At 53.4% G+C, this 22869-nt stretch overlaps 1 protein-coding gene across 1 annotated transcript; it reads left to right on the plus strand.

Annotated features, from left to right (window-relative positions):
• Nucleotides 1-1157: 1157 nt before the first annotated feature.
• CDCP1 (CUB domain containing protein 1) lies at nucleotides 1158-22865 on the plus strand. The gene is made up of 9 exons (XM_064169900.1): nucleotides 1158-1250; nucleotides 9295-9498; nucleotides 10907-11263; nucleotides 12194-12562; nucleotides 15936-16163; nucleotides 17259-17639; nucleotides 18039-18404; nucleotides 19017-19098; nucleotides 20187-22865. The coding sequence occupies exons 1-9, from the start codon at nucleotides 1163-1165 to the stop codon at nucleotides 20632-20634; spliced, it is 2523 nt and encodes an 840-aa protein (XP_064025970.1). The 5' UTR covers nucleotides 1158-1162; the 3' UTR covers nucleotides 20635-22865.
• Nucleotides 22866-22869: the final 4 nt, after the last annotated feature.

Genomic DNA, 22869 nt, shown 5'->3' on the forward strand with positions numbered 1-22869 from the left:
GGAGGCTGTAGCCAGGTGGGGTTGGGCTCTGCTGCCAGGCACCCAGGAACAGAATGAGAGGTCACAGCCTCAAGCTGTGCCAGGGCAGGTCTAGGCTGGATGCTAGGAGGAAGTTGTTGGCAGAGAGAGTGATTGGCATTGGAATGGGCTGCCCAGGGAGGTGGTGGAGTCGCTGTCCCTGGGGGTGTTTAAGAGGAGGCTGCATGAGGCACTTGGTGCCATGGGTTAGCTAATTAGAAGGGTGAGTTGATAGGCTGGGCTGGATGATCCTGGAGGTCTTTTCCAACCTGGTTAGTTCTGTGTCACTCCCTGGGCGTTCACTGGCTGAATCTCACAGACCTGGAGTCGTTTGGGCAGCAGGAGACCTCTGTGGAGTCCAAGCATTCCCCCAGCACTGCCAGGTCACCACCGGACCGTGCTCCTCAGCAGCACAGCGGCGCAGCTCTGCGGTCCCTCCGGCGATGGGGGCTCCACTCCTCCCTGGGCAGCCTGGGCCCGGCCGTGGCGAGCCTTGCTGTGAAGGAACGTTCCCCACAGTCCAGGCTGTGCTTCCCTCGGTGCAACCCGAGGCTGTTTCCTCTTGTTCTACTGCTTGTGACTCGGGAGGAGAGGTCGACCCTCACCTAGCTACAACCTCCCTTCGGGCAGTCGTTAGAGTGCGGTCTCCTCAGGCCTCCTTTCCGCAGGCGTCACCAGGCCTGGTCTTCAGGCCCTTCGCCAGCTTCGCCGCCCTGCTCTGCACCCACTGCACAACTCCGGCGTCCTTCTCCAGGGCCCCAAAAGTGAGCGCAGTGCTCCGGGTGTGTCCCCGGGCTGAGTACGAGGGCACGACCGCACCACTGCAGCAGCGGTTAGAGACCGGGCACCCAGGGAGGCCGTGAGGGCAACCTGTGCGGAGCCCCGGGCTCCGGCGGGGAGAGCCACCGCGGTCGGAGCTGGGCAGGGGCAGAGCAGAAGCAGCGCTCTGCAGCAGCACCGGCAGCCAGCAACTCCGACAGCGCCAGAGAGCCGAGGAGCGGAGCGGAGCCCGCCCCGCCCGGCCCCGCCGCGCCCCGTCCCGCCCCGCCCCGCCAGGTGCGAGGTGGAGCCGGAAGCGGCGGCTGAGGGACCCGCGGCGGCTGAGCGACCCGCGCCCGCCTCGGCGCCGGGCCCATGCGGGGAGATGGCGGCGCGCCGGGCGCTGGCCGCGCTCCTGGCCCCGCTCCTGGCCGCGCTCCTGACCGCCTCGGCGCAGCATCCCCAGCGGGAAGGTAGGGACGGGGCGGCGGGGCTGGGAGGGGATCTGCCCGGTGTGCGGCCGAGCCCTGCCTGGCCGCTCCTGGCCGCGGGGCGGGCGGGAGGCTGGGGGCTCTGTGCTCGTCGCCCCGTGCTGCTGCGCCGGCGTGCTCGGACGTTCCTCGCCGTCAGTGCTGACATAAGGGCAGCCGCTTTCAGCACCCATCCTCTGGGCGCCCCTTTTCCCGCCCCTGTTGAACAAACGCTAAGGACATAAACGATTCGATCTTTGCATCCCTGGGAGGAACTTCACCAGGTTGTGTGGCCGGGCGGCGCCAGGCAGCCCGCGGGGCTCCGTGTGAGGGGCCGGAGCCGGCGCCGGCGCTTCCAGGCAAAAAGCACTCGGTTTTCACAGAGCTCTGGGTGGGCTGTGCCCGGCAGGGGGGCGAACGGCCCTGCTGGAGGCTGCCGGGCACTGCCGCCTCTGCATCTCTTCAGCTTCCCCTGCGATTCCTTCTGCCGTGCCCTGCAACCTCATGCCTATAACCTGGGGATAATTCTCTCAGTTCCTGTCTGACCACAAAGGAATCCTAGTTAGGAGGGCAGAGGCAGTGTGTGGGGTTTGCCTCAACTTCCAAAGCTGCTCGAATGCAAAAAAACCCCAACCCGTTCTTAGATCTAATTAGTGTCTGTAAAACAGTAGCTGTTGGTAACAGTGCAGCGGCCAAGAGCCATTAGTCTTTGCTGGAGTCCCTGGCATGGCTTGTCTAATTATTATTATTGTTTAGCCTTTTGTTAAAGGCTGCATCTTTCCACATGCAGCAACTGCTGAGCTGATTGCGGTGACTCTGAATAACCTGAGGAGCCTGCCGTGAATTTGGTGCCTCTTTGGCTTTTCTGTCGCCTTTGGCTGTGGTGGCTATCCTGAAGTGTGGCTCAGGCCATTCTTACTGCAGGCAGCACGGCCTGAGCACTGACTGTGCAGCTGGACAGCTCGGACGTTTAGGTTCCAAATGCAGCCTTTGTAATCAAATTATTTCCCCTGAATGGCAGAATTTAAATCAGGAAAGAAATCCTGGGTCTTGCACCTGGGAACTCCTAACCAATGCCGTGCAGCTCAGACTGCGGGTCTTGGTGGACAGAGGGCTCGGCGTAAGTGCAGAGTGTGCTGCAGTGGCAAAGACAGCCAACGGGATGCTGAGCTGCGTTAACAAGGGTGTCACAAGCAGGGATGAAGATCTCATTCTCCCACTCTGCTCAGCCTTGGTCAGGCTGCACCTTGGGTACTGTCTACAGTTTTGGTCCCTGCTATACAAGAAGGATGCAGACAGGCTGGAAGAGGTCCAGAGAAGGAAGACTCCCTTTTCATAGGGAGTCATGTGGTAAAGACAAGGGGCAATGGGGACAAGGTGCTACTAGGGACATTTGGACTGGATAACAGGAAAAGTTTTGTCACCATTCAGATTATTAAACATTGGAATAAAGTCCCAAGGGTGGTGGTGGATTCCTCAACATTAGAGTTTCAAGGCCCAGCTTGACAGGGTGCTGGGCCAGCTCATTCAAACTATGCTCTTACTTTGAAAGGTTTGACTAGATGATCCTTGAGGTCCCTTCCTCCTGGTATCCTGTGACTCTAGCAATGTACTGCCTCATCTGTCAAGTGAATGACAGCTGCTTGCTTCTCAAAGCATCTTCAGCATTTCCCTGAGAACCCAAGATGGTTCAGGTTTGCCCCTGCAGCCTGACCTAGTCTAATTTTTAAGGAGTTCCCTTTGCTCTGGTGCTGACTTGGGACAGGTTCTGCCTTGGCTACATCCATATTGGCTACAAGTTGCAGCAGTCTCCCTTTCAGCGAGGCCTGGTTTAGGCTGGGTGTGCAGAACCATGCATGAGGTGGGTGTAGGGCATGCTCTGATGGGATGGCTACAAGTTATGCTGCACCTATCTCTAAAGCTTGTCATCCACGATGGACCTCATTCTTCTCTTGCTTTCCTGACAGGTTTAGTGTTGTCCTTACTGTCCTCTAGCAAAGTGCAGGTCAGGCACAGATGGTCCTGTTGTCTTCAGAGGAGCTGGTGGGCATTCCTGAGGTGTAGCTTCATCACATCATCACACGAAACGTTGGTTAACTCACAGCTGGGAAGCTGCAGGAAGAAATGCTTGGTGCAATAGCTGTGCACAGACGTGGGAGGGTGAACAGAGGATTGCCTGCCTGACCTTTACAAACGTGTCTGCAGCTGAAAATGTATTTCTTTGGAATGGGTCAGGCTCGTGTAGTGTCTGTGAAACAAGCAAACAGTTCACATTTGAATTAGCCTGTGAGGAAATCTGCCTGTGTGCTGTTGGTGTAAGAAGTGAGTTTGCAGAGGCTGCTGCTGTGTTTTGTGTTCCACCCTCCAGTCAACAGCTGCTTGGAAAGTGACTGTGCTGCATCAGTTGGAGCATTTAAGGTTGCTTTTTAATACACAGTTTAAATTTAAAAGGCAAGCTTTTAGCAGAGTCCTTCTGCTGTTGGGGCTCCTCTGAAAGCTGGGAGAAGCTGGCTTGTTTCCATTCTGAGAGGCCATTTGCTCACTCACTGGAGCCCACAAATGCTGGATTGTACCTTTTTTTCCCCCCCTGCCTCATGCCCTTATGAGTCTGCAGGAAAGGCCTGTGTGTGTGGTGTGCCTGGAGCATTACTGGTTTGTTGTGTGGCTCAGTGCTGACACTTTACTTTAAAGTTTTGCATCAGAAAATGCACTTTTTTTCTTTTATTTTGTCCCTTGAGTCCAGAAGGCCCAACTGGGGGTAAGACTAAAGATGAACTGGGACTTCAGCCTCGTTGCTGATGCTGCTCAGGTATTCCTGCCAAGCCCTGGTTCTGCAGCATGGGTTGATGTGTTGGAGCCAACCCCTTAACTAGTCCTGTAGAGCACTGGTGACAAGGGGTGGTGATCTGAAGCTGCTCAGGAGTGAGAGACGAAGCTGTGTGCAGGATGCTTGGCACAGGAAGGAGCCCTGGTTGTGAAATGCACTTTTCCACCTTGGTTTGCCAGAGCCAAGCCTGCAGAGCTGTTCAGACACGCTCGAAGATGCTGCCTCCTTTACTGCCTCACATGGAGGTAGGGACAGATTGCACAAGCAAACAGCTCTGTGATCAGGGGTGGCTCCTGTAGTGACTTGTTGGTGCAGTGTGACGTTTCCTGGTCGAGCTGTGCAGACCCATGGACTGCACATTTTGCATGGCCAGCGTGCAGCACAGGCTCTGCATCTCTCTGCCACAGAAGCAACAGAACCTCCTGTCTGTAAAGGCAGGAAGAAGAAAAGGCAGCTCAGCATCCATATCCTGCTTTCTCTAACTGCAGCTGGGCGTGCCAGATCCCCAAGAGGCTTTTTTTCTCCCCACTTTTGGTGAAGAAAGCCTTTTAAAATGTCTTTTGCAAGAGTTTATATGAATATCTTAATCGTCTTCCCAAAAGATTCCAGAGAAAGGGATAGAAGTGCTGAAGTTCAGAATGGCTTTTTAAAGTTATTTGAAGTCTGAAGTAGGTTTGTTCCTGGTGGGTGTTCCAAATTAATGAACCCAACAACTTTTGAGTGAGCAGCCTTGCTGGCTTGGGCTACTTGCAGACCTTCTCTGTTGAGTTCTTGCCACATCACTAGTTCAGGAGTCAGGAGAAGTAGTGGACGTGTGACATCTTGCCTGCTTCTCATCCCCATCCTGGCTGTCACTGAAGATCAGGCAGCTGTGGCTGAGAATGAATCTCTTCCTCCAGGTGCCCTCTCCTGACATCATAGCCACTGGCAGCATCTCTCTGTCAGTGGTTACAAACTTGGCAGATTTTAAGCTTTAATTTTTGGAGTGGTTCCCTGAAAGCAAACCTTTACCAACATATGGACCTCCTGCCTTGAGCAAGTGTAGTGTTGGAAGATAGGTCCAAATAGAAGGGAGAAGTTCTTTGCTCTGAGAGTGATGAGGGATTGGAATGGGTCACCCTGAAAAGCTGTGAATGTTCTCTCCCTGAAAGTCTTCAAGGCCAGGCTGGATACAGCTTTGAGCAACCTGGTCTGGTGGAAAGTGTCCCTGCCCATGGCAGGGGGCAGGAGCTAGGTGATCTTTAGGGTCCCTTCCAGTGATCCCAGGTTTCTGTGCTGACATCACTGAGCAGTGCAGAGCGTAGTTAGTTTACACTTTAAATGTAAACAGGAAGCTTGCTTACTTTGTGACATCAGCAGGGTTTCAGCAGCTTGCAGCAGGCACAGCTGGCTGTGGTATGAGGCTGGGATCTCCCTTTGCTCCTCACAGCACTGTTCAGTAGATGGGAAGGGTATAAACAGCATATGGCTCCTGACTAACTTTGCTGAGGGCTTCTGGAGTGCGAAGAGAACTACCTGGATAGGCATTTGCGGTGGAATTGGAGAGGATGACCCTTGGGCAGCCAAGTGCCTTAGTTACACTGGGGAGGTGGACCCAGATTGACAAAGTTTCACTAAGGCAGGTACAAAAAATGTAAATGAGGAAAGCAGGAAGACATTTGCCCTTTAGAATATCCTTTGACCTACTGCTGGCAGACTTGAGTCCAGCTCAAGATAAGTGGTGCTGAGGGACATGGTTTAGTAGTGGACTTGGCAGTGTTGGGTTTATGGTTGGACTTGATGATCTTAGAGGTCTTTTCCCACCCAAACCATTCTATGATTTTAGCTGTGCAGTGAATTGTGTTGGAGGTGATGGGGAGATGGATGACAAGGTGCAGCTGTTGGTGCATCTCCTAGCTGAGCCATTGGGACGCTTGCTTGGCCTGTGGGAGCTGGAGCCTGTGATCCTGACGGCGCAGGAGGCAGCTTTCAGGTTCCCTCGCTAGGCAGAAGTGTTCTGGGTGGATTGCTCTGAGCGTGTCCTGCTGATGCTGTTATCTCCTACACCCAGGCTGTCAGATCAGGAAGAGAGAAGTTCATATGCCTTGAAACTGAAATCATTCAGCTTCCAGCCTGGTTACTGTGGTGTTGAGTCCTATTCCTTGCTTCCCAAGTCTCGCTGTGACCTTGCAGTGGGTTATGTGTGGTGGCACAACCCCAGCAGGCTACGAGCATGCCTGTGGGCCAGCATCTAGCAGGGCTCAGAGCAGCTTTCCAGGAGAGCGTAGCAAGCTGTAGAGGCAGATGCTGGGGTAGCATCCTTATTCTGAAGGCACAAAGGACTGCGGTGGACAAGCATGTTCTTTGGAGAGGTGTGCTGAGTCGTGTGGGCTCAGCTCCCCCCTGGGCAGAACAGGCTTTGGATGGAAGCAGCTACTTCATATCCGGAGCGAGCATTGCCGCTACTCGTCTGAGCAGCAGCCCCTGGGTTCCAGCTGCCGCAGGCCTGTGAGTGGGGTCTGAGTCAGCCACAGCCACCTGGGCTGTGCCAACAGTGTCTGTGGTGGAGCAAGCCACAGTGGAGGCAGAAGGAGCAAAGGAGCTCTTTTTGGATGTTCCTTGGGGATAAATGAGGATGTGGTGGGCTTGTTGGTGGCTCTTGTGCACTTCGGTTTCCCGATCAGCCTGGGGCTTGCTGATTGTTCTAAGGCACATGAAATGATCCGTAGATCCTTATGGATAAATTGCTGCCATAAAATGCAGCCCTGTAGTCAAAGCTGGTTGGACTGTGGTCTTCCTGCCGCTCTGTTTAGCAAGGCACTGCACACAGCCATAAAAACTGCTGTCCTGCCACGTCCTTCCCTTGTACGTACAGATGCCTGCTCCCCGTGAGCGCCACTGGCTCCGTGCTCTCCAGCTCTCTTCTACCTTGCATCCTCCTCTGGTACAGAAAACAATGTCCTTTGACAGTTGTAGACGACGTCAAGAGATACTAGTGTCAGGCACAAGCACAGTGAACCTGGTGAGGCTAAACTTTGCAGAGTAAGCCAGCTTGTTCCGCAGTTTGTTTCTAGCTAACTCAGGTTGGAGAGCTCTGAGCCGTGGTGTTGATGGAAGGTTAGGGCAAACCGAGCTGCCCAGAAACAGCAAGCCGAGGTGTGGTGCTGCGGTGACAGAGGGGTGCTGGGATGAGACAGCTGTCACAGAGCTGCAGGTGCCGGTGAGGATGAGCAGCAGTGAGATCCAGCTGCCGCGGTGAAGATGCAGACAGAGGTTAGGGCAGCTGAAGAAGTAGCCAAGGGAGGCTGCAGAAGTAGTTGCTTAGAGGAGGGGAAAACCTCGGGTGAGATCAGATGTCTGTGCCAGCTTGTGAAGCAGCTCGGAACTGGAGGCCTCGCTGCTGATGCCTTCCAGCCCAGCGCCTTCACTGTCGGGTAGGCAGCGAGCAGCTGCCTGCTGGCCGCGCCGGTATCCTGTGTGTCATCCCTGTGCAGCGCTATGGGGCGGGGAGGTTCCTCCTCTCCAGGAAAGCTGGGCGCTTACCGGTAATGCTGGGCAAGGTAATGGGGGACTCAGCTGGGCCTGAGTCACAGGGAGACTCACTTGTGGTTAGAAAAGCTCTGCAGGGAAGATGCTTTCTAAGTAGTCTCTGTTGTGCTGCCCGTCTCTGGCTGTACCTGGGGGCTGGAGTCCCTGCATACACTTTCTGCGTGGTTTCTTTGTCCTGTGAAAATGAGACTCGGGAGTCTGATGGAGCTTGGGAAGTCACTAGCAGCTGGCTGCTGTTGGCTTTACAGCTCTGTGTCTTGGACAAAATGATTACCTGTGGAGTTTCGTCTCAGCCAGCTAATTAAGCAGTAATCTAGCTGGGCACCTGTCCTGACAGCTTTGTTGAGCCCAGCTGGGTGTAGATCTGCGCCCTTGGTGCCTGCTGGGCTGCCAGCATATCGATCCTTGCAGCACTCCTGCCATCTGGGGCAGGAATGGGAGTGATGACTACCCTATGCAAGGAAAAAGTCTTTTGTCTCTAGCTATTACTTACTGTATTATGTTGTTAACCCTTCATAGCTAAAAGACATAAACACCAGAAACCCCACATCTGTCATGGGCAGAGGGTGCAGAGAACAGAGCCCGGGGCCAGGCTGGAAGGAGTTGTTTCTCTCTGGAAACTGCTTATTCTCTAAGAGTGAGGAGGAACAGCCCTGGCTGCTGGCTTTGCTTTCCTCTTTCCTTTTCCCTACCCTGTGGACATTGCCCCCGGGGCTGCCCCGTGTGCTTGGAAGGTCACTGCACAGGGCAATTCTTAACCCCAGACTGAAAACCTCTGTGGCAGCCTTTCTAAGGCAGCAGTGTGGGCATCAAGCAGTGCCAGCTGTTGCAAGGGGTGAGGGAATGCAGTTAGGCTCTTGGGTCAGAGCCATCCTGGCACTTAAAAACTGTAGGAAACTTCCTCAGTAGACCAGCTTCTCACTAATCATATTAGGGGGTTGGTGAAGTTGTCATAGCAAGTGTGTGCAGAACTTGCCAAGCCTCCTGGTGTTTGAGGCTTTCATTTAAACCCTCTGATCCCAGAGGCAAACAAGCAAGGCAGTTTCAAGGGCTTGCCAAGTCTTTTGACTCCAAGAGTGTGAAGGAAAGCTGGAAGGGCTGGAAACGAGGCTGAAGACAAATAAAACTCAAATGCAAGGGTGATGGGGTGTCTGTCACGTCCCACCTGTGAGCTGGCGGGGTGGTGCGGAATGGCAAATCCCCGTGCTGTGGATTAAGGAGAAATAACACCGAAGGTCCATACATAAACGTCAGCTTCGCTGGCATGCTGGGCTCAGCCCTCGCAGTATCTCTTCGAACATTCCCTTCAGTCCCGCGCCCCTGAGCAGTCAGATTTCTGACGCCTGATGTTTGCAGACCCGAGCTGCAGAGCTCCTGGTGGCAGGGAAGGACAACAGCCTGTGCTGACTGCTCAATCACCAGGGCTTTTGCAAAGCATTGCCATGGGAATCAGGCCTGCAAAACCCCGAGGGTGCTGCAGAACCCAGGGGATTTGGAAAGGCTTCTCCTGGAGCACTGTGCTGCTGGGTTTGCTGGCAGAAATCGTTCATTGTTCAGGTTAATGGACAAGAGGCTCCCCGAGCTGGTGCTGGGCAGCCGTTCCTTCTGGCGCCTGTGGGGGTGTGTGGAGGGGCTGGGGGTGCTCATACTGCTGGTAACACAGTGCCTGTCTTGGCTTTCCCTTTCTCTTAGTTTCCTTCACAATCTCACTTGGCAAAGCAGACAACACCACAGTGACAATCAAACCCAGAGCTGGCATCTTAGCCAGCTGTCAAATCCGTGTGAGGAATGCCACCAGGCCTGAACTCAAGATAAAGCCAGGGGAGAATGCCACTTTTACCTTCACCTGTAGAGCTCCAGAGAAGTATTTCACCATGAAGATTCAGAAGAACATTGGTAAGATACTGGCTTGCACTTCTCCCTCCAATAAGACCAGGTGCCTTTTCTTCCTGTTACTGCATGAAGTAACCTCTGTGGTCTTGGGTAAGAAGAAATCTTTGAAGGATGATAAATAACCTTGAATTACTGAAACTGTGCAAGTTAACTCTTTCCTTGTACTTAAATACCATTTTAGAAGTAAAGAAACTCAGCACTTGGAAGTGTTGTAACTAAAGCTTCCTTTGGATGTGTCCCTGGTGTATGTTGATGTTGTCTTTACTGGCAGGGACACAGGTTGCTTCTCAGCGAGATCTCAGGCTTCATAGGGCATCCAGTCTTTGGTGACATCTGTGTTACTTCTGGGTGGTGTTCAAGGGCAGTTGTCTTCTCGTTTTGTAGTTTTACTCATATGATTCATGCAAACAATCTTCACAAGATTTCATCTGGGGGTGTCGGAGTAGAGAAGACTCCAGGGGGACCTTAGAGCTGCTGCTGGTGCCTGAAGAGATCCTGCAGGAAGGCTGCAGAGGGACTTTTCATCAGGGTGTCTGAGACAGGACAAAGGGGAATGGTTTGAAGCTGAGGCAGAGCAGGGTTAGACTGGAGCTGAGGAAGAAGTTCTTGAGTGTGAGGATGGTGAGACTCTGGCACAGGCTGCCCAGGGAGGCTGTGGCTGCCTCCTCCGTATGGGTTTTGAAGGCCAGGCTGGATGAGACCTTGAGCAGCTGAGTCTAGTTGAGAGGTGTCTCTACCCATGATAGGAGCAGATGAGCTTGGAGGTCCCTTCCCAGCTGAGCTGTTCTGTGATTCCATGATTCTCTGTTTCTTAGCTGCACTTGCTCTCAAGTTGGAGTCCAGACAAAGATTAAAGTGTGCTTATGTTTAGTGCCCAGCTTCAAATGCCAATAATGTGGATTTTTTCAGATAGAAGCTTTCTAAGTTCTTCCCAGAGCCCTGCAGTGGCAGTTGTTGTTATTTATCCCTTTTGCAAAACCTGGGGCCCATCAGAGCACCAAGGGAACAAAGATAGAGGTCGCGGTGAGCAGTAGAAGTTTTGAAGATGAGTGACTGAGCAGGAATTTTCTAAGTGACATGGGACAGAATCAGTTCTCTAGATCCTTGGTCTCCTGCTTCTCTAACGTGGCCTTTCTCCCTTTTGCCTGTTCCTCCTCTGCCCTATTCACTAAATACCTTCTAAATTCCTCAGCAAACAAGGTGGGAATGGTAGAGACAATGCATCCCTCCTGTTAATCAGCCTGACTGGAGCAGGTTTATCCTGTCTGCTCCGGGGGCTGTGCTGTAGGAGTGTCTTGTACTGCTGCTACATGTGAAGTGCAGCCTGGCAATGGTGGCAAGAGGAGGACGAGGGCAGGTGTCAGGTTGTGCTTGCCCCCGTGCCTGAGGGCTGTTGTCTCTTTGCATGCAGACTGCGTGTCAGGCCCATGTCCCTTTGGAGAGGTTCACCTTTACCCACCCAGGCTGCCTCGCCTGAACAGGACGTTTGTCTGGGACGTGAAGGCAAGCACCAAAGCCGGACTGGAGCTGAAGTTCCCTGCCCCGTGGCTAAGGCAGGTTGAGCCAGGACAGGCGTGCCCAGATTCTGTTGGCTACAACATCAACAGCTGCATAGACACAGCCACGGTCAGCATCGGCAGCTTCTGCAGGAACGGCTCAGTGTCTGGCATCAAGCTGCTGGGAGGAGTCGTCCTCTCCCTGCACCTCCCCTGGGACTCCCCTCTCACCACCTCGGGCTTCAACATCGCCAACAGGGCTTCCATAAAGCGTGAGTGGCGATCAGGGTTCCTCACCTGTATGGCAGAGTTGGAACGAGCCAAGGGGGTTATTTGCTGTTTGCAGGGAGTGCTTGGTTGGTTCACCTTTAAATGAAGCTTCTGGAGCCTCAAACCAAAGCCTCTCTCAGGAGAGGAAGGTGGGAAAAGTGGAAGCAGTGCCTGGAAGGCACACGAGGCTGCTTAAGTACAGCTCCCTGTTTCAACCTGCACAGTAGCACGGAACATTGTGTAACTGTCTTCTTAAAGCACCTGGAATGTTACACAGTGAATAGTGGGCAGCTTTGTGATCTCCTGACAAACCCTCTCTGGGAGTTGTCCTTGCTCTGCACTTGAATTCTGCAGCTGCTTCTGGAACCTGGGGGTCTTGTAGCTGCTGGTTCTCCTGGCAGTTGCACACCGTCTCTGGATCCTAGGGGGGGTCAGTAATCTCTGGGTGCCAATTCCACGCTGCCAGGAGTCATCTAAGCATGAAGTGTCTCCTGCAGCCTCCCTAGCTCACGCTCCTCTTTTGTTGTGTGTGCGGGGCGCCCTTGCTTACATGCTCTCGGTGGAGGTGGGAGGTGTCTGAGCAGAGAGCTCACTGCTGCTAGAAGAGCTCACATCTTTGGCTTCCTAACCCAAGCAGAAGCAGCTGGCAGGTTGCATGTTTGCTCTTGCAAAGCAGGAGCAGGAGAAGGAACTGGAATCTTAGCAAAACAAAGGCTTAGCTGTCCGTGTGGCTGCGAGGTGAAAGTGCAGGCTTAATGTATCCCTTTTTGTCTAACCGAAGGCAAAAGCATCAAACTGAGCATATGTTTTAGTCCCCCTGATCTGCAGCTGAGGTGGATGCTCTGGGGCTCTGTTCTGGGGCTCTGCATGTGCCAGAGTGTCTTCACTAATTGCAGCTTGGTTTGTGTGGGTTTATCTCCCTCCTGTTTCAGGACTGTGCATCATTGAATCCGTGTTGGAGAGGGAGTCCTCAGTCACGCTGATGTCCCCCAACTACCCGCTGGGCTTCCCGGAGGATGAGCTCATGACATGGCAGTTCCTGGTTCCCCCCAACATGAGGGCCAGCGTCTTCTTCCACAACTACAGCCTCTCCAACTGCGAAAGGAAAGAGGAGAGGGTGGAGTACTACATCCCTGGCTCCCTCAGCAACCCGGAGGTGTTCAAGTTGAGCGACAGCCAACCTGCCAATATCGCTGGCAGCTTCAACCTGTCCCTGCAGGGCTGCGATCAGGACGCTCAGAACCCAGGGGTCCTCCGCTTGCTCTTCCAAGTGGTTGTTCAGCACCCACAGGTCAACGAGAGTAAGTACAGAACCACAGCGTGGCAGGGGGTGGCAGGAAGCTTTGCAGATCATCTAGTCCCACCCTCCTGCTAAAGCAGGTTGCACAGGATCACGTTCGGGCAGGTTTGGAATCTCACTAGAGAAGGGAACTTCAGCTGCCTCTCTGGGCAGCCTGCTCCAGGGCTCCGTCACCCTCCCAGGACAGAAGTTTTCCTCATGTTCAGATGGAACTTCCCATGTTCTGGTTTGTGCCCACCACCCCTTCTGTATTGTTGGGCACCACTGAAAAGGGTCTGGCCCCATCTCTTGGCCCCTGCCTTTTAGGTGTTGATGAGCATTGAAGCATGGGCCTGCCCTTTCCATTCCTTACAGGCACCTGAGCTGAGCACCACGAGGAAGAGGAATGCTGGAGGCTTGTCTTTTTCTCGGGCCCTCCTTGAAGTTTTTTCCCCTCTGGGTGCCACCAGCTGTCATTCCAGCAAAGCAGCAGGGAAGCTGAGCTGTGTGGTGTGCTGCTCTCTCACAGGCTTTACACTGGAGCTTGTAAGCAGAGCTGCTTTTCCTTTTCCTGCATCTCGTGACTGAAAAGCACCTTGAAGTGCTGCAGTGTGAGGGCTTGCAGGTTGCAGAAACAGAGCTAAGCACTGCCTAGCTGTTCCCTGGTGATTGAGTTCCCTCTGGGCTCCCAGTCCTACTCTCTGGCCAGGACCATAACTCTCTTCTCCTTGCCTGTTCTCCAGTAGAGAAATCAAGTTCAGGCTTGTTTGAACAGTTTCATCCTCAGCTGTCAGATGCAGCATTTGTAAGGTAATTCTTACTGTGAGCCCAGGTTTCTGCTGTGCCACAAGCAGCCAGACTTACAGGAGAGCAGGTTTCACTTTGCTAGGTAGCAAGATCTGCAGAATGAGCTGGTGAAATGAGAGATGTAAAAGTTGTCTCCATACTGGCAATGGCATCACTCTGCATTTCTTTCCTTCCTTGCTTCCCAGAGAATCACAGAATGGTTTAGCTTGAAAGGGACCTCCAAGCTCATCTGCTCCAACATCTCCACCATGCCCAGGGACACCTCTCAGCTAGACTCAGCTGCTCCAGGCCTCATCCAGCCTGGCCTTCAACACCCCCAGGCAGGAGGCAGCCACAGCCTCCCTGGGCAGCCTGTGCCTCAGCTTCAAACCATTGCCCCTTGGCCTGTCTCAGACACCCTGATGAAAAGTTCCTTTGCAGCCTTCCTGCAGGATCCCTTCAGGCACTGGCAGGCAGCTCTGAGGTCCACTCTGGACTTTTCTCCAGGCTGCACACCCCCAGCTCCCTCAGCCTGTCCTCATAGCAGTGGTGGTCCAGCTCCTGAATCATCTTTGTGGCCTCCTCTGGACTCCCTCCAACAGCTCTGTGTCCTTCTCATGCTGGGCACCCCAAAACTGGAGGCAGGATTTGAAGCCTGACCAAGCATCACCTAGTGTACAGAAGTCACACCAGACACAGAAGTTGTCAGTAACAGACTCCACTAATAGCATCTCCTACAGACTTGGATGTTCTTTAGGTTTCCTGTTGCTACCCTAAGAACTGTTCTGGTTTGGTTTATTTCTTTTCTTGCCCCAAGTTCAGGCTGAGCCTGGCTTGGCTCGGTGACCTGTAACAGCAGAGCAGTTGTCTGGAAAAAGGAAATGAAAGGGTCTGCTAGGTAATGGTCTGTGGAGGTAGTGATACATCCTCTGGCTTCTTCGCTCTGACCTCAGTTCATGGTGAGGATGAACAATCAAGGTTAATAATCAATCACCTCCTCACTGCAGAGGAAAGTCCACACTCAGGACTACTGCTGCAAGGGGAGAGAAGTTTGAGTGCCTGTACCGTGAAGTCACAAATGCAGAAAGGGTCTGGAGCATCTCACCACAGCAGTCCTCAGTTCATTATCTAGCCTGGCTCTGTCCCCAGACAGCAAATCCTCCTGAGACTGTCATTAACCAAATGATGTTTGCATGTTGCATCTTGGGCGCTAGGCAGAGCCGAAGCACTGCCTTCAGTTCATCAGCTTCAGCTCCCTTCTGCTTCAGGATGTGAAGGAGACCTTTAATTTATTTATGGCCAGGAGACAAGATGATCATCTAGAAAATAAAAGCCAGGCTGTCATTTATTGAATGAGATGCAAGTAATAAAGCACTTGGATTGAAGAGCCGAGAGGGATTGCTCCGGGGATTTCCTAAGGTTTCATGAGCCATTTGGAGTTGCATAAATTCCATCAAAGATTCAGATTCAGCCCTCAGGGCAGTACTGAAACTTTTATTAGGAGGGGAAAAAAAGGCAAAGCAAAAAAAGTCATCTGCAGTGTGCAAGTGAAAGATGGCTCTTACTGCAAATCCATTGGGATCTGCATCTTCTCAGAGCTTCCCAAGCTGTTGGGGGTTCCACAGCTGTCATTTAAGAGGGGGGATGTACAGCTCTGTGAGGAGAGATCACTTCAGGATCTAACCCTCGCTGGAGAAAAGGCGAGAAGCATTCTTCAGAACAAGCTACCTTGCAGCAGAAATCCCAGGGATGGGCCTCTGGGCATTTGGTGTGTCCAGTCTTCCACACAGGACAAAGCTGTTCACCTTTTCTTATGACTTGGAGAGCCTTCTTCAGGCTGAACAGTCACACACAGTCTGAGCACGGCAGGGCTTGGAAGGGGCCTCCAGAGATCATCCAGTCAACCCCCCTGCCAGAGCAGGTCACCCAGCAACACATCCAGGCAGGTTTCAACATCTCCAGTCCCAGCTCTCTTGTTCTCTTCAATCCTTTAAGCATCTTTGTGGCTCCTTGCTGCCCTTGCTGCAGTACCTCCCTGTTTCTCTTGTACTGGCCAACCCAGAACATGACCCAGCCCTTGCAGGTCTCTCAGCAGTGCGTTAGGGGAGGGGGAGATTTGCCCTGCCCAGTTTGCTGCCATCCCTGAAGGCTCTCGTGGCCTTCGCAACAACTGCCAGCACTTCTGCTGACATCCAGTGCTGAGCCTGTTGATCCATATTGCTACTTGCTTTTAAGGCAGCTTAATCTTGAACTGACTCCAGACAACCAGATGTGGCAGCTCCTGGGGAAGCTGAATCTCGGGTAGCTGGCTGAGCTGCTTGCATTCCAGCCTCACCTGCGGAGAAAGGGCTCATGTCTGTGCTGCTCTCCTTGAGCTGGGAAGCAGTAGGGGCAGTGGGGGTTGTCTCTAGAAAGACTCAAAGCTACATTAGGGGTGGTAGGAAGCTACCTGAGCTTGTGTTGTGGTGATGGAGAGCAGTGAATGATGTTCTCTAACTAACCTAGAAGTGGTAACTTCAGCTGGCCCAGAGAGGTGGGCAGAAGGTGGGCAGACAGAGGAAGTTCTGCCTCAGCCCATACCAGTAGTTCCCTGATGTTTTTCGTTGCAGATGTCACCCATGTGGTTGACCTGAGCAAGGAGAAGAACATGAATGTGACCATACACTCTGAGGGGTGGCCCAGCCACGTCCCCCCCATGTCTGAACCTGTGTGCCTCATCTGTAAGGATCCTCGCACCTGTGACCGCGTCCTGACCTTGGCCTCTGGCACTGCCTACAGGATCTCCTTCCTGTGCAAGGACTTGTCCCGCCTGAGGGTCACAGCTGAGAAAGGCATAAGTATGGCAAAAGTGGCTTCCTGTGTCTGCTGGGGAACACTTCTGTGAGCTGCTCCTCAGTGGCCAGCCAGACCTTGGGTTTGGCTGTAAACTAGAGTGTGACAGGGAACCAGGCATGGGTTACAGGGAATCCAGAGGTGGCCTCGTTGTTCACCAGGTCATTCCAGTGAAAATGGAAACTGGGTAGCTGTTCCTACCAGGGGGAGGGCAGAAGGCACCTAAGAATCTCACTGAAAGCTGCAAAGTATAGAGGTGGCTCGGGAGAGCCATAAATCTGCCTGTGAAAATGCAGGCCCAAGGTTGCTGCCAGGAATGCATCCTGTGCTGCTTCTGTGAGTGCTTCCACTTAGCAGGAGAGAAGGAATTGTAAAGCACAGACCTGGACTCTGGCTGGCCTGGGTACTGCTAGCAGAGGGTGACTTGAGGTTATGTTTTATTTTCCCAAGAAGCTGGGAGAGGTCAGAGCAAAGACAGCAGCAAGGGAGCCAGCAGATGGAGTGTTTGGTACCATGCTGCTGCCATGCCTGCTAGATAAGGGAAGGGCTGGGCAGGGCAAGCACCGGTGATCTGAGTAAGCAGCTGTGGTGGGGCAGGATCAGCTGGGAGGATCAGGCCGGGCCACCATGGTCGGCAGTGCCCTGTATCACTCACTTGGTGTGGTGTTTCACTGGGATTGGTCTTCAGCCCTTTTTATTCTTCCTTCTCTTCTTTCTTGGTGTCCTATTAAAACCCTCATCCCAACCCATGGGAGTTTGGCTTTTTCTCCTGACTTTCCTTCCCACCCCAGTGGGGTCAGCACCTGAGCTGAACCCGAGCCTGCAGCGGTGCCCCAGGCAGCAGGGGTCTAGCAGAAGTACCGTGCTGAGCCAGGGGGGTTGAACCAAGTGCGCTCCTCTGTGCTGCGCCCTCGCCAGGAAAGCCTTTCCACATGGGTGGGACATGTCTGGGTGGAGGCAAGGAGGAGAGGCTGTGTTCTGAGGGAGGTGCTGAGCTGGGTCTGTGGCACGTCCCTGTGTGTGTGTGCTCTCATGTGCAGGAGCACCTGCAGGGGTTATTTCCTCTCCAGTCTTCCTGGGACTTGTTTCTGTGTTTGCAGGCTGTGTGGATCTTCGGTGGTGTCAGAGGAAGATCCATTCCCTTTCTGTGCCCAAGGCCATTACCCAGCTGCCAGTTCAGCTGCACAAATTTATCTGGAAGCTCTTGGCTCCCAGTCAGCTCAACATAGAAATCACATCTCCCTCCCTGAAACTTCAGCAGCACGTCCCAGAGCAGAGGTGCAACACGAGCTACAGCTACAGCATTGTCAGTGCCACCCCCACAACAGAGCTGATCATTGGTGTCTTCTGTCCTGGTGGAGCCATTGAAAAGATTCAGATGAGGAACAACATCACCATAGCCTTAAAAACCTTTGGTAAAGGCTTCCTCAACGAGTCTAACCGCCAGGATCTCAAAATGTCTTTTGTGCCACACATTAAAGGTAAGGTGGTGCTTGGTGCTTATTCCTGGTGCAGGGGTGGCCTCTCAGCCTGCTGCTTAGAGACAGAAACCAGAGTCTGCTGCTTCACAGCTGAGCCTTGGAGCCATGGCTTGGGCTGGCCTTTCCCTGAGTCAGTGAGGTGGCTGTTCCTGGGAGGAGGAAGGGTCTTGTCCTCCAGCCTGTGGGAAATGCTGCACGTATCTCTGTGCTACTTACTGCTGCAGAAGGCTTGATGTGTAGGTTGCGTTGCTGGTGCTGGGGTGCAGCTGGCTGTGTAAACTTGCTGCTCAGAGCTGCAGATGGGGCTCTGTTATGGGCAAGAGAACCAGATCCTTTCCATGCTGACAGAAGAAGCTTGGGGCTGAGCTTTCCTTCCGCTGTCCTTTCCCTTCCCTGCAGATGAGTGCACCTTCACCGTGAGCCCAGGCCCCAAGGACAGAGTTCACCTGCAGACCCCCAACTGGCACTACGGCCTGCCCCCGTACATCTCCCTCTCCTGGTACGTGGTGGTGCCCAGCAAGCAGGTGGCCCGCCTGGGCTTCTCCAAGGAGCGCATGGGCATCACCTGCCAGACGGGCCGGGCATACCTGGCCGTGAAGGAGGAGGCGGCAGGCGCGGAGGAGACGGTGCGGCGAGAGGACGAGCTGCTGCCCCCGCCCAGGGACATGCACCACGACTTCTGGGTCAACATCTCCAACTGCAAACCCTCCGAGAAGATGCAGCTGGACTTGCAGTTCTGGGTGACTGTCAGTGACAAGCAGCTAGGTGAGGCCTGCCGGGCTGTGCTGCTTTGCTTTGCCCTGGGCCACCTGGGCTATGAGGAGCGAGCTGGAGGGGAGACCTCATTGCTCTCTACAGAAGGGGGCAGCCTCTGCTCCTTGGTGACACTTTTAGAAGGCAGAGTGTTTTTCTTAGCCCACACCTGGGCTTTTCTGATCAGAACCCCCCAGCCAGCACACCTTGTGTGCTTGAGAGGAAGGGCTTGCATCGAGGGGGAGTTTGGTAACTGTTACTGCTGTTACTGTGGTGTTGAGTCCTCTCTGTCTCTCTGCACTTTCTTCTCTTCCCTGCCTGGTCAGCCACATGTGTGAGATGCTGCAGGCAGGTTTAGCAGCAGGTGAGCTGTGTTGAGCTCTTGGAGGTGGGGTGGTGTTGCTGGGTGCTTTGGCTGTGCTGCTGCTAGCCACAGGAGTTTGTCCTTTCTGACCTCCACCCTCTTGAAGTGGCTTGTATTACCCTGTGGTGAGCATGGCTCCAAAGCCCCTGCTCTGCAGGCAGCTGGGACTCTCAAGCTCCGGAGGAGCTTCCAACCCAGACAGCTTTTAGGAGCAAGATGGATGTGTTCTCCCTCTTGCTCATGTCCTTGTCTGTTTGCAGACCTAGGAGTGATAATCGCTGCGGTGGCTGGGGCTGGAGTTCTCACAGCTATTGGACTGACCGTGTGCTGTGTGAAGAAGAAGTAAGTTTGTAATGCAGCAGGTTAGGAGGGCTTTTGGGGAGAGCTGCTGGGTGCTGTATTTCATGTGCTGGTCTAGATCCCAAGGGTCTGAGGCATAAGGCAGGCACTGGTGGGGGAAGTGGTGGGACTCCAGGAATGCTGCCTTACTCTAAGTTGACTGACTTTGAGCAGAGCAGCATTCCTGGAGCTGCATTACTCCAACTCCCAGGGCATTGTCTGCCTTGGCCTTAGCACAGGCTTCTGTCTGTGCTATGAGGAAGTAATTGGTTCGAGTGCATCAGCAACTCCTGTGAAATGAAGTTGCAGCAAGTGTGGCTGCTGCTTGCGCTGCCCTAGATGAGGCTTGGTTGAAGCACACTGAACTCACCAGATATCTGAGGGCCTACCTTTCATCTGCACAGCCTCCAGCAACCTCTGGCACTTGCACCTCCTGTGGGGACATTTTTCTGTGAGATGAGCCCTTGGGGAGGGATGTGGGTTGTGCAAAGCAAAGGTGCATAGCACTGGTGCAAGCAGAGCCTGAAGTCACTCATAACGTGGGGTGCCTGCCAGGGTGCTTGGGTCCTGAAGCTGCAGAACTGGATTTGTGCAGTGTGATGACCAGAGCAGTGCTGAGCACTATTCTCTGCCATGCAGGGAAGACATTAGAGAGTTAAACATCTTTGGTTCACAAAATGTGGCCAAGAGAAGGTCAGTCTGCTTTTGCAGAGAACCCACTCTCTTGCCTTCAGTAGTGCTCAGCCTTGTCCTAGCAGGATCTGATGGCCTCCAGGTCCTGTTCATGTCTGTACATGTTGGGAGACTGTACCCTGGGACCGCTGTGCTTGGGAGGCTGTTGGAGTTAGCTTGTCAGACTTCAGGGTGGGCAGAGCAGCAGCTGGTAACCAGGCAGCCGCAGTTGTCTGCTGTTAACAAAGCCTGTCTGGGCTCGAGTCGCTTCTCCTGAGACCACAGGCAAAGCCCTCGGTGCAGGCAGCCTGCCTGATCCCGGCTGGGGGAGGGTGGGAAAAGAGGAGCTGTCCCTGTTCCAGTCAGACACAGCAGCCATGTGGTGTTTCTAACCTGCCAAACCATTTGCTCTGTGACAGGAAGAAGAAGAGCCAGACCCCCATGGTGGGAGTGTACAATGCCACCGTCAACACCCAAGTGCCTAGCAGGCAGAAGCTGTTCAGGAAGGGGAAGCAGAACAAGGACTCCCATGTCTATGCAGTCATTGATGATGCTATGGTTTATGGGCACTTGCTGAAGGAATCCAATGGCCTGGTTGCCCCAGAAGTTGACGTGTACAGGCCTTTTGATGGACCCATGGGCCCAGTGCCACCCTCTCCACCTCCCTTCTCCTTCAGGAAAGACGTGAAAAACTCTTCTAACGCTGAGGAGCCTCCGCCTCTGGCAGACGCAGACCATGACACGTACACCTTTGCTCATCAGAAACCGGGGCAACCGCAGGGCACCGAGGACACAAGCGGAAAGGATCGTGGAGAAATGAGCTTGTCCTTGCTGGAGACGAAGGAGCAGGAGGGCTTGGCAGAGTAACTTGACAGCAGGTGTAGCAGCTTCCTGTGGAGATGGAGAGAAGTGAGGACAGGAGCCTGGGAAAAGGACCCGCAGAGGAGTGTTACTGCTGCAGTGTGCTGCTGCTGCTGCTGCTGCTGCTGCTTTCTGTGTGTATTCTTTGGTTGTTCTTTAAACTTCAGCTGTTGGTAGCCTTCAGTTTCAGAGTGAGCATCCGGCCAACTCCAGCCCAGACAATCCAGGACTGCACACTTCTGGTTGTGAACAGGTATCCAAGGTACACTCCTGCTTAGGAGAGCTAATTTCTGCCTGCCAGCTGCAGAAGGTGCCAACCAATAGAGCAGGAAAGGTTTTGTCTTTTTGTCTAAGTCCTCCTCTCACAAGGCCTTTGGTCCCGAGTGCTGGCTGGCGACTCTTGGGAGGTGCAGGCCACATTGCTGTCCCAAGGAGGCTCCAGGCTGCACAGACACCTGAGCAAAGGGAGGGGCACTGTCACCTCCACTCCTTGCTGCTGGAGTACTCAACATATTTAGGCTGCTGGTGTTGTGGAAGCCTGGTGCAGGACCATGTGTGCCACCCTGAAGAGCTCTGTGTGTGCCAATCAGCATCGGTGCTCGAGCTTGGGCTTTCCCAGGTCACAGGTTGGAGGTTTTCTGTGCTTCCCACCCGATATTGTTACACTTGCATGGCACTGTGTGAGCCTGCACCAGACTCCATTTTCTTTGCTTTCTTACCAAAACCCAGTGTCAGAAGTCCACTTCAGGTGCCTGTGGCATTCACACTGTGCTGCTCTCTGGCGCTGTGGGCTCAGGTGAGGGTTCACTGAAGAAATAAGGCTGTGTCCGTCCAGCTCTCACTGATGCTTTTCTCTACGCCTGCTGGGGGTGGCTATTTCACAAGGATGTAAAAAGGGGGTAGAAACCCCAACAAGCTTCCAGCAGACTGCTTCTCTGGAATGTGAAGAGAGAGAGTGAAGCCAGAAGGGAAGCCCAGGTCAGCTTTGCTTTGCTTTGTTGTTTTAAGAAGCCTGCTAAATGACAGTGGGGGCAGCTCCTGCTTTCCAGTGAGCCCTGCACTCCAGGTGCCTTTGAAGGGCACTCTTGGCATTAGGTGACTGAGCTTGTCTTTAAGTGCCATAGTTGTCAGGCCCCTCAGATTCTGTGCCTTCTAAAACTTGCGTGCCAGGTCTTTGTGCAGGGGGCCACAAGTATGTGACTGAAGTTGCCTTTTCTCTGCAAAGCCCTGGCTTTGGCAGGGGTGCAGCTGCCGAGGGGCTTTGCAATCTGGAGAGCAGCAGGAGGCCCTGATGACTTGAGACTTTATCTCCAAAGGTTTTACCACAACTGTGCCTTGCCTGGTGGTACACAGAGGTGCTAGGAAACTTGTAGATGATGTTGCTGTATTGATGTTAGATGGAGAGTAACATCTGAAAGTCAAATATGTGTAGTAGAAACCTCACTGTTTACCTCAGGAAAGGTGGGTTTCTTCTGTGCTGACCCTGCTGGCATGGCAGGCTGGCTGTGTGTGCAGGGGTGGCTGTATTTAATGAGGTATTCCATGAGACTGCTTGGCCCACTGCAAGACTATGGTGACTCTGTAGCACGTACCAAAGCAGCTGGAAGTGCCTTTCCATGGCCTCAGGTATTTTCCTGCTTCTGTTAGTCACTCTTCCCACAGACATGCACAGCCCAGATCTCTGGCCACGCACTGGGCTCCTGTGTTTCCAAGTGTGCTGGGCTGTTTTAGGGCAGTTTGAGAACTTCAGGAGATTCCTGCACTGCTGGCATCTGTTTTTCACAGGTGTCGAGCTGCCACACTGTGTTTTCAGCAGGGTACTCCTGTGGGGCATTTTCCTCTGTCAGTGCTTCTCACTCTTAGTAAACAGGAATGAGAAGGCTGGAAGAGAAATCCTCTGGCTTGGTTTCTGCAGTTGCTTAGATGAGATTTTTTTAGTTCATGTTCTTTGCAGCCAGCTGAAGGGAAGGCAGTGGAGGCTGGGCTGTTGTTGACCACCACCTTTTGAAGGACGTGCTGTTTGATTTGTGGGTTTATTTGTTCTGTTCTAACTCAGCTTTTGACCCAGCAACAGAAAGCTGCAGTTCACAGTGGGGTCCAGTGTGAGGCTGCCCATCACTGTGCTTGTTTTGCTGTTTGGAGCTGAGTGGAGCCCTTCGTGCCAGGTTGCTTTTCATTAAGAGAGAGTTGTGACTTAATGTTTTTAAAAAATAAATAAACCAGACCCCCCCACCCCAGCTG

Source organism: Pogoniulus pusillus, chromosome 32 (genome assembly GCF_015220805.1).
Source record: "Pogoniulus pusillus isolate bPogPus1 chromosome 32, bPogPus1.pri, whole genome shotgun sequence".
NCBI classification, from domain to species: Eukaryota; Metazoa; Chordata; class Aves; order Piciformes; family Lybiidae; genus Pogoniulus; species Pogoniulus pusillus.

What these genes read in the sequence shown, in the direction of transcription:
- CDCP1 (XM_064169900.1), top strand. Translation starts at nt 1,163, where the DNA reads ATGGCGGCGCGCCGGGCGCTGGCCGCGCTCCTGGCCCCGCTCCTGGCC. An exon ending in GCAGCATCCCCAGCGGGAAG is followed by an intron (nt 1,251 to 9,294) that starts GTAGGGACGGGG and finishes CCTTTCTCTTAG; the next exon opens with TTTCCTTCACAATCTCACTT. An exon ending in TTTTGTGCCACACATTAAAG is followed by an intron (nt 17,640 to 18,038) that starts GTAAGGTGGTGC and finishes CCTTCCCTGCAG; the next exon opens with ATGAGTGCACCTTCACCGTG.